The sequence below is a fragment of the Nicotiana attenuata genome, unplaced genomic scaffold, assembly GCF_001879085.1.
Source record: "Nicotiana attenuata strain UT unplaced genomic scaffold, NIATTr2, whole genome shotgun sequence".
NCBI lineage: Eukaryota > Viridiplantae > Streptophyta > Magnoliopsida > Solanales > Solanaceae > Nicotiana > Nicotiana attenuata.
In genome coordinates, this window is record NW_017672340.1 from 78,590 (window position 1) to 89,536 (window position 10,947).

The window sequence follows — 10,947 nt, forward strand, 5'->3', positions numbered from 1 at the left end:
CAACTTCTCAATCATTAACCCAATACTGAAAAGATGGACGCATCAGTCTTGTGGAGTTCGGAATTTCATTTACTACCCAAAGTCTCCCATGATTTAAGTTGTATCCTCTGTGACAGTTGAATGTAGCAGCAGACACTGGAAAATAAAAGATCAGGCCATGGGCAACAGAAGAGCCAAACTGGTGCAAACGTATAGCCGTTATCATACATCCCTTGATTGTGAGTTTAACAATGTATAGCAAGGGAGATAACATTTCAGCTAGCAATAACTAACAAATTGAATTCAATAGAGAGCAAGTGTGATAGTGCAATGAGATGCCAATACAACCAGTGAAAACTAAATCAAAATAATAACGTGAATACCCAAATGAACTAGCAGAATTCAAACTTCATTATGCATGGACAGGACATTGCATAGGCACGCACGCCATTACAGCATCAACAAAATCATTCAGAATTATACAAAGCACAAAACCTTAACATGTAAGATGCTACAGAAGTGGTATCGAGCGATCTATACAATGGATACCCCCAAACTTCCCAATCTCACCCAAACTAAGTCTTACAAGCACAACAAAACATTGGGTAAACAGATATACTAAGATAATCATTCCAAGTCTCATTCGGATTTACTTGAACTGGAATTAGGAGCATCGTCTTTCTCATCCGCAGCAGACTCAACCTGTTTATATGCCTTTGAGATTTCTTCAACTGGTATCAAAGGAATGTAGCTGACAACAATATAACCTTTCTTCTTCAAGTCAGCGACTAGTTGATTATACTTCTCTGACCAGTGAGCAGCAGTAGGAGCGGCCATCTGTGCAATTCCATGCAACGGTGCACAATGATTTATATGATACCAGACTACTGCCACTTGACTAGTAGCCAATTGCTTGGACAATGCACCAGCATGATTAATAGCTGCACGAGGACCTGCAACTTGTACTTCTTTGAACAAGTCTTGTGCTACTTCTGATGCCTTCTGAAACACGGAATGGGCTTTGCTGACAACCTTCTTGGCCAAGGGAGGAGCATGCTCATCAAATTTTGCTGCTCCATCGTCAACCTAACAGCCAGAGATGTTCGTTGTGTTAACAACAATAATGAGGAAGTCAAACCACAAATGCTCATTTCATTTTCTTTTCACAAGACTCCCTAATATCTTTATCAGAATTTGGGAGCAATGAAATTGCCGTTAGAATTTAGAAACGATGCAGATTGCAGGAAACTAACTTCATGTGAGACAGCCAGATGTAAAAATTTAACTTGCAGTCCGAATAGCTCATAATAATCACATGGCTGAAGTAAAAATTGCCAACCACCATATTTAGCAGTATTAAGGTAAGTGTTCCAGAAGAAAACAACGGCTCCTACATGTACAACTCCTTCTAATTCAATTACACCAGCAAGTCCTATCAGGTTCTTATCCCATACTCTTAATAGCTAACCTTAAGTTAATCAACTACTTTTGAATGTATTGTTCCAACTTTACAGAGATGTCCTCAAAGGGGGAACTATTAACATAATAATAAGCGCCAAAATACTAGTGACATATAAGAAAGGAAACTGTTAAAAACTTATTCCAACCATAGCAGTCACGGTAACACTTGATTGGACAACCTAAATTTTCTCCTTGATAAGAAAAGAGGGTGCGAAAACTACTAGCACAAGCTACAAATACATGATCATTTCTCACAAATAACATAGCCCAAGGGTTATTAACTAATTATCAATCAAATTGATAAGCAGTTGTATAAAAAAGACACTGTCATGGCACACTCTTCACTCAAAAAATAGTTGTATAAAAAGGCAGTTCATCCATCATCACAGAAAAAGGTATGTAAATCATCTTCACAGAAAAACAAACAAAAGCACGCACACATCGACACACATATATTTACAAGGTCTATTTATTACAAAGGGTGAACATCTACATACCCTCTCTCCAAAACATTAACAGAGGTCCTCAACAAGACATCGAAAAGGGGGCAAAAAGTTCATTTACCTTTTAACAAAAGATATATCACGTATTATCATCAATTCATCACCACCGTTCACATAATAGACAGCAACATAATCAATGAAAACAACAATTTAACAGTACAAAAGAAAAGATTCAATACCTTCTGGTCTAGGAAAACAAGGACTTCATCAGGAACACCTTTAAGCCTCTCGTAAACAGGCCTTACCACGGTAGTTACCGCGTTCTCTACAGTACCCACAGTCGATCTCAGAGGCCCCGAGTTCTGCTTCGCGTATTCATACAGATTTGACACCAAAACCGCAGTGTTTATAGCCAACACCCTTACAAACCCTAGATGTTTCAAATTCCCCTCACTTTTCTCCATCTCAACCTACAGATCATAAATCACAATCATTAATTACTAATTAAACCCAAAAAATCACAAATTGATAGGATGAACATCATAATATGAAATTAACCTTAAAGTTGATTAGATCGAGATATTAAACAAACCTTGTTGGTAGCCATATTTTTGCGTTCTCGATCAGCTTGTCAGGAACTTTGATCTGCTTCAGCTATTGATGTTGCAAAATGAGAAGGTTGTTGGGTAATATAAAGGAAGATGCGGGAATATATAGCTTATAATCTAAGGGCTGTGAAAGAGTCACGTGTCGTAGGGTATGGGGTCACGAGAGATTCCTTAGTCGAGAATCAACGAAGCGTTTGTGGAAATGCGTATTTCTAGCTAGGGGTGGAAGCTTCGCGAAGGACACGTGGCATTCTGTTTGAGGGCAGTGCGAAATATCTCGATGCACACTCTTCTCTTACCGTCTATTTAGTTTTTTTTCCTTTTTTTGGTTCTCACCGAGTGAGCATACCCAATTTGAGGCCGATTCACCGAAAAACTCGTGTGTATACGGTCGAAATCAGGTGTGCCCGATTTTGTTGGCTCGAGAGGTCGCTTCGAAAATAAGTTCAAAATAGATCGGACTCGAGCCCGATGACAAAGTACAAAACTCGAAGATCGAGGTGCTCGATGAACACCGAGGATAAATATGACCAACCTCGAGATAATACCGTTGTGGTTTCATAACAGAAAGAGCGAGATTCCCGCAGTTGCCCTAAGATCACGGCGTAAATTCCGGAACGGATTTGTACTAGGCGGTTAGACAGCTGTATAATAAGATCCCCTACTATAATTAAAAGTGTACCTTATTTAGGATTCCCCTACTATATAAAGGGGATCTCAATCATTTGTAACGCATGAATCATTGACAAGGGAATATACATACTTCACTTTCTTGCTTACTGTTCATCAGAATTGTCTTATTATTTATTGTTCTTACTGACTCACCTCGAGGCCGCCTTAGCTCGAGGTCGAGGCTTGTTAGCACACTGGTTTGACTTACTCTACTCTTTAATTTATACATTTGTTTCCTTGTTTATCAGTTAGTATTGGATTAAATCACATATCTTTCGGATTTTAGAGTAAACAGTTTGGCGCCCACCGGGGGGCTAAAGATAATAGTGATTGTTTCATTATTGATTCTGATAGGCGAAATACATAAACGGCCCCTTTAAGTTGTCTTCAACGATCAGCTGAACACCTCAATTATGCTAATGACCAGACAGACACCTCTTCTAGACTAAAGTGTGACTCATAAACCCCTCACGATGACATGGCAAAGTGTGTGCTTTTTATTCACGTCTGGGCGCGTGAACCCTTCAAAATTAAGTTTTTTTCTTTTGTTTAAATTAACCTTATTTTATAATGACCCCACTTACCTTCATCTTTGTAAGGCCCTGTAAAAAAATTTGTGCTCAAAACCTAGTAGCTCGCAAGCTCGCCGCGGTTCGGACCCTGTACTGAGCTAAGCATTCAAAAATGAAAGAATCAAAGTTTTCCAGAAAAGTGCTATTTTGCGGTCCAGAATGCGGTCGCAAATCAAGTATGCGGACCGCATTTCTGCCGCAGATTGAGTCAGTGGTTTGGTTAAAATTGAGGTCAAAATGCTGTCCATTATGCGATCGCACAACTGATATGGGCACCGCATTTCTATCGCAAATGAGTCCATGCGCCAGTCAAAATTTGAGGTCAATTATGCGGTGCATTATGCGGACGCAGATCGTGTATGCGGACCGCATTTCCGCCGCAAACCCAGACAGTAGGATCAGAGTTTTGGAGCACTTTTGCAGTCCATTATGCGGACCGCATTTCCACTCTGCGATCGCAAAGTGCGACCGCAAACCTGACTCGGGCTCCTATTTTTTTCTAAATTTTAAACCCGACCCCCTTTTAATAAAATACCCCAATCCCTCATTTTAACATACTTTCTGAACAAAATAAGAGATAGGGAAGAGAGGGTTCTTGAGAGAGAAAGTTCATCTTCACTAATTTGATTTTTGAAAGTCACCCAGGCCCGGGAAATTTCAAGTAATTGTCTTCACTTCCGTTCTTGCAGGTAAAATCCCCAACCCTTTTTCATTGGTTTTCATATTTAAACAAAAAGGGGGATTCTCATGCATTGATTCTTTAAAACAAAGTTGAAATACACATGTGTCAACTAAGTTATATGTGTCAACTTGTGAACTAGATTGACGTTGCTAGACTGTTTGGTGAATTGAAAGTAGAAGTTAAAAAGGGAATTCGGCTCCAGGTATGTATGGCTAACTTTAACCTTTATAAAGTCACCATGTTTGGTGTACGAGTAATTGGTATGCGTTTCTTATGTGGACTATTTTTGAATTTCGTTTGCTTCACGGGTGTTAGGGCAAGATGGCCTATTTCATGAATTCTTGTGACTAAATTTCCTTGAACATTGTTGGTTAACATTCTGATATGACGATGTGAATAAATGGCAACAAACCAAGTGTGTGTGTGTGTGTGTGTGTGTGAATATGTTTATGTGGTAAGGGCTGTGAAATAAATGATGAAAAGAAGTTATAATTGATGCAATTGAAACAACTGTGGTAACATCATGTGTGGCTTGTCGTGGGCAATTATCTTGTGACTTAAATTGTTATTGTTGCTGTGAAATGATATTCGGGATGGCCTGAAGCCATGTGATTGAACTGTGAACTATTGTTGTTGTGTTAAATGTGAATGCCCGGTGGGATCGGGTTGCGCGCCGCAACACGAAGTTATAAGGTGTGGGTTGTGATGATAAGGGTGGCCGAGGTAATAAGGGTGGAAAAGTGATCGAAATCACTATTGAAACGAAAATGTGTGAAAGTTGTAGAATCATTGATGTGATGAGATAATGTTAAAAAGGGGAAAAAGGAGAGACTGTGAAACTTGTTTGGCTTTGGTTGTTCCTTTCATCTGCATTTGATTCGTTGATTCTATTACTGTTCGTTACTTGTGTATTGCTTGATTTTACTTGGGGTAAAGTTTGTTCATACATACCAGTACAATTCAAATGTACTGACGTCCCTTTTGCCGGGGGATCTACATTCGTGTTATAATTGTAGGTGGATCTATAGCAGGTACTCCAGTCCACCGACCGTAGCACTCCTTCACTTCCCGTCAGCTGAATTGGTGAGCCCCTTTTCTCCAGGGGCCCTGCGTGGCTCATGCCGCTTTTATTTTGGAGTCTCGTTTTGGGTATTTGTGTAAGGTATAGCCGGAGCCTTGTTGCCGGCAAGTATTGTATCATCCTTTTGCATCCTTAGAGGTTCCGTAGACAGGAAATGTGGGTTGTGGACTTATATAATATGTACTTTGTATGCTGGGCGATGTAAGTTGTAAACCACGCTAAGTAACCATGTTTGTTATGTATATTTCGTAAAAAGGTGTTTTAATTATAAATGGCTATTTCCTTTGATTAATGAGTAATGAAAACACGGGGTAACACGTGGGATAGGAAAGGCACCCAGGTCCGCTTGACTGGGGCTACCCGGTCGAGCGCCGGTCATGTCCCTCAGTTTTTGGGGCGTGACAATCTTCATACTACTTCTTCTTCTTCTTCTTCTTCTTTTTCTTCAAGTTTTCACCATTGATGAAAAATAAGAACAATTAAAAAGTTTCTTCAAATTACAGCAAATGGGAAAAACATAAAATAAGCACACAATTTCTTCCACATATACTGTCACAATTGCTTATACAATCCATCACAAGCATTATTGTAATAATTAATTGGATAAATATAATTTCACATCATTAAGATAGAACTTAGATAAAATTTACAGCAGTACTCAACAGAGTAATTGAACCCTCTAAAAATTGGTGCTTTAACCAGAATTTTCTCCCAAAATCAATCACAAAAGAGAGCACATTTTTTGCAAAACGCTAATGATAAACTTTATGGCCGAACTCTACCACCACAAGCTCTGCTGGCGCCACCAACAGAGACATCATCTCTGGTGGTAAAGATGTTTGAGGCTCCTACACAACAAAGTTTAAGACCAAAATCCAATAATTTTTTGATGGGTCTTTACTGTTTGGGTTATTCAATAGAAGAACTTTTAAGAAAGAAATAGAGGAAGGTTGAAAGGTAGTAGCAGACAGCCAAAAACTTCTGATATAACCATTCTTCTTTAGATTTGGAGTGGAACAGCTCTGCCCATTATATTTTGGCTAAGAGATCCGAGTTTGGAGAAGAAGAAGAAGTATAGGAAGAAAAAGAATTGCAGCAACGTCTGGGGAAGCTTGAAAGAAGATGAAGAAGAAAGGGTAGGGGAAAGGTGATGATTTTCTACTTGAGGGTTCTATTTTTTTTGGGAAGATCACGGGGGAAAGGAGGCTAGGGGCGGAAGGAAGAAGAATAGGTTTGGGGTGGGGGGGGGGGACGGTCTAGTTGAAAATAAGGAAAAATGTCTTTTTTCTTGTTAATTACACGTGTCAAATATTTTAACGATAAATTACACGTGTCATTCTTAATTGGTTTATTTGACACATCATTGGCAAGTGTAACTCACGCACATGGTCTGCTCCACTCGAGTATTTACTTGATACACGTAATAGCCACTTGTAACTCACGATGACAGTCTTGGACTTCACGGGGAAAATGATAATGTAGTTGCTCCAGGAGTCGGTGTACCACCGACTAACCCTGGGAAAGTGCCGATTGCCAATCCAGTCGATGTTAGTTCACACATTGCTTTGAACGCGGACTTAGTCGCAGACCCCGGAGGAAGTGTACGCAGGAAAGTCCAATCTGGTGGCCAAGGAACACATGGTGTAGGAGACAGGGGAGTTAGTCTCCAGGTAATATTCGAGATGCTACAGGCTCAGCAGGTTGCTATCGTTTAGCTTCAAAGTCAACATAAAACTCCGAGTGTGGTCGAACCAGAAGTCACTCGCCGTAGTGAGCCGGTGCTAAAAAGGTCAAACGGTAATAGATTGGGGACTGATCCTGCAGTTATGAAGATGCTCGAGGAGCTCACCAAAAGAATCGAGTCGGGAGAGAAAAAAATCGAAGATAATGACAAGAAAGTGGAAACATACAACTCCCGTGTTGATCAAATACCGGGGGCACCCCCTATCTTAAAAGGTTTGGATGCAAAAAAGTTCGTGCAAAAGCTATTTCCTCAGAGTGCGGCTCCGAGACCCATTCCTAAGAAATTTCGTATGCCGGATATACATAAATACAACGGGACGAGCGATCCTAATAAACACATCATTTCGTACACATACGGGATTAAATGAAACGACTTAAATGATGATGAGATCGAATCGGTTTTGTGGAAAAGATTTGGGGAAACTTTGTCAAAGGGAGCAATGATTTGGTATCACAACTTGCCACCGAATTCCATCTACTCGTTTGCTATGTTAGCGAACGCCTTCGTGAAAGCGCACGCCGGGGCCATAAAGGTCGCAACAAGGAAATCGGACGTTTTTAAGATAAGGCATATGGGCGATGAAATGCTAAGGGAGTTCGTATCCCGATTTCAAATGGAGCGAATGGAATTACCACCGGTCACAGATGATTGGGCCGCTCAAGCTTTCACCCACAGGTTGAACGAGCGGAGTTCGATAGCTTCACGACTTTTGAAGCAAAACTTGATCGAGTATCCAGCTGTAACTTGGGCAGATGTGCACAATCGATATCAATCAAAGATCAGGGTTGAGGACGACCATCTGGGAGCCCCCTCGGGTTCTGCTCATCCGAACACATTGGCAGTTGAAGCCCCGATGGATACCGACAGGGAACCAAGGTCGAACAGAGAACGGTATCAACCATACATCGCAGATCGAAGAAACAATGGTTCGAGGTGCAATCCCCCTCGGAATGATCGAAGAAATGATCGTGGAAAAAATTCTCGGGGACTTATGAGTAAGAGTGGTTTTGATAAACATGCCGATCCCGCAGACGCACCTCGGTTATCGGAGTATAATTTCAGTATCGATGCATCCGGGATTGTATCAGCTATCGGAAGGATTGAAGACACCAGGCGGCCCAGATCTATACAAACCAACCCTTCTCAAAGGAACCCAAACTTGATGTGTAAGTATCATGGCACACATGGCCATAGGACTGAAGATTGCAGACAGCTGAGGGAGGAGGTAGCTCGATTGTTCAATGAAGGCCACCTTCGAGAGTTCCTCAGTGATCGAGCTAAATCACTTCAGAGAAAGAGACGCCAACAGAAAGAATGAGCAGGAAGAACCACAACATGTAATTCATATGATCGTTGGCGGGGTCGATTTTCCATAAGGGCCTATATTCAAACGTACCAAGGTGTCGATCACCAGAGAAAAGCAGACTCGGGGTTATGTGCCCGAAGGCATCCTATTGTTCAATGACAAAGAAGCGGAGGGAATTTCTCAACCGCACAACGACGCCCTGGTAATTTCTATTTTGTTAAATAAAATTCAAGTTAAACGTGTTCTAGTGGATCCAGGTAGTTCAGCAAACGTAATCAGAGAAGGTCGTAGAGCAGCTCGGCCTGCAGGACCAAATTGTGCTTGCATCTCGAGTCCTAAACGGCTTCAACATGGCAAGTGAAACGATGAAGAGGGAGATAATCCTACCAGTAAATGTGGCCGGGACCATCCAAGTTACAAAATTCCATGTTATCGAAGGTCACATGAGATATAATGCACTACTCGGAAGGCCATGGATCCACAACATGAGGGCAGTACCATCGACCCTTCACCAAATGATGAAATTCCCGACAATGGATGGTGTGAAAACAGTTTACGGGGAACAACACGCTGCAAAAGAAATGTTTGCAGTCGACGAGGTGATGCCGATATCAGCACCTTCGACCTCAGAAAAATCGAGCACCAAAGATAAGTAGATGGCCATAGTAATCACTGTCCCCAGGCTCGACCGAATCGGAGAGACAGGTAATCAAAGAAGAAGAAGAGGATTTACTTACTCCTCGAACTTTCGTTGTTCCCGAAGAATCAGATGCAACAAAGTCAACGGTCGAAGAGCTGGAACAGGTGATACTGATCGAGCATCTACCCGAACGAAAGGTATACCTGGGAACGGGATTAACCCCCGAACTCAGGAAAAAACTCATTCAATTTCTTTTTGTCTTGCTTGGTCCCATTTAGACATGACAGGATCCTACCGGAGATAGCAACACACCGGTTAAGCCTCGACCCCAGGTTCAAACTAGTGAAGCTAAAGAGAAGGCCCCAGTCCGAGGTAAAACATGCATTCATAAAGGATGAGGTAACTAAACTTCTTAAAATAGGGTCCATTTAGGAGGTAAAATACCCCGAATGGTTAGCCAATATAGTCGTAGTCCCTAAAAAGGGAACAAACTTAGAATGTGCGTAGATTACAAGGATTTAAACAAGGCATGCCCTAAAGACTCTTTTCCACTGCCTAGGGCTGTGCATAATTTGATAAATACCGAACTACCGTACCGAAACCGAAAAGTTTGGTATTTGGTATTCAATATTTTGGTATTCAGTATGGTATTTGGTTTAAGTTTTTAAAAATATTGGTATTAGGTATGATATTTGGTATTTTTAAATGAAATACCGAAATACTGATACTGTCCCAAAATATATATTATATTACACAATACACATATTATTAGTTATAACATAAATATAAAAATCTAAAATTTTACTTTTTTTTATTCTCTAAGTTCATCAATTAACTCTAAGTAAGTAACAAGACATTTCTAATGATCAAATTTATTCTTTTATGTACAATTTTCTCTCTCTAGGTTGATATTTGCTAGTTTTGGACAATACTTTTGTCAACAAATATTTTTAGTTTTGTACTTTTGAGTACTCTAATTCAGAATATTACATTCTATGACTCTATGCACTAGTTAGTATTCAAACCGAATAAATCGAAGTTACCAAACCGAATAAACCGAAACCAAAAGGAGAAAAACCGAACCATACCGGATTTAATTAGGTACGGTATTGGTATTGCATTTTAAAAAATCGAATACCGAAAATACTGAATCGAAATTTCTAAATACCGTACCTTACCGACCGATGAACACCCCTACCACTGCCTAACATTGATCTCTTGATCGATGCCACGGCTGGCCACGAGATCCTTACCTTTCTCAACGCCTATTCCGGGTATAATCAAATTTAGATGAACCCGGAAGACCAAGAGAAGACCTCGTTTATCACCAAGTATGGAACATACTATTACAATATAATGCCCTTCGGGCTAAAAAATGCATGAGCTACATACCAACGCCTAGTTAACAAAATGTTCGAGGAACAGATAGGTAAATCAATGAAAGTTTACATTGATGATATGTTGGTTAAGTCCCTGCACAGAGGACCATTTAACTCATTTGCAGGAAACATTCGAAATCTTGAGGAAGTACAACATGAAGCTTAACCCCGAAAAATGTGCCTTCGGGGTCGGCTCGAGCAAATTCCTCGGCTTCATGGTATCAAATTGGGGAATCGAAATCAACCCCGACAAGATCAAGTCCATCAAGGATATCACCGTCGTAGACAGTGTGAAATCCGTATAAAGGTTAACTGGACGGATAGCTGCCTTGGGCGGATTCATTTTGAGATTATCAGATCGAAGCCACAGGTTCTTTTCC

At 40.6% G+C, this 10,947-nt stretch overlaps 1 protein-coding gene across 1 annotated transcript; it reads right to left on the minus strand.

Moving 5' to 3' along the window:
- Positions 1–337: 337 nt before the first annotated feature.
- On the minus strand, positions 338–2,670 carry LOC109212830 (REF/SRPP-like protein At1g67360). Its single transcript, XM_019376516.1, has 3 exons — positions 2,476–2,670; positions 2,123–2,353; positions 338–1,065 (listed from the first exon to the last, which is right to left on the minus strand). The coding sequence occupies exons 1-3, from the start codon at positions 2,488–2,490 to the stop codon at positions 619–621; spliced, it is 693 nt and encodes a 230-aa protein (XP_019232061.1). The 5' UTR covers positions 2,491–2,670; the 3' UTR covers positions 338–618.
- Positions 2,671–10,947: the final 8,277 nt, after the last annotated feature.

Bases quoted from the DNA above. Each gene is read 5' to 3' on its own strand.
- LOC109212830 (XM_019376516.1), bottom strand. The intron at 1,066-2,122 runs GTATTGAATCTT...TCTGGCTGTTAG, and splicing joins TTGTTTTCCTAGACCAGAAG to GTTGACGATGGAGCAGCAAA.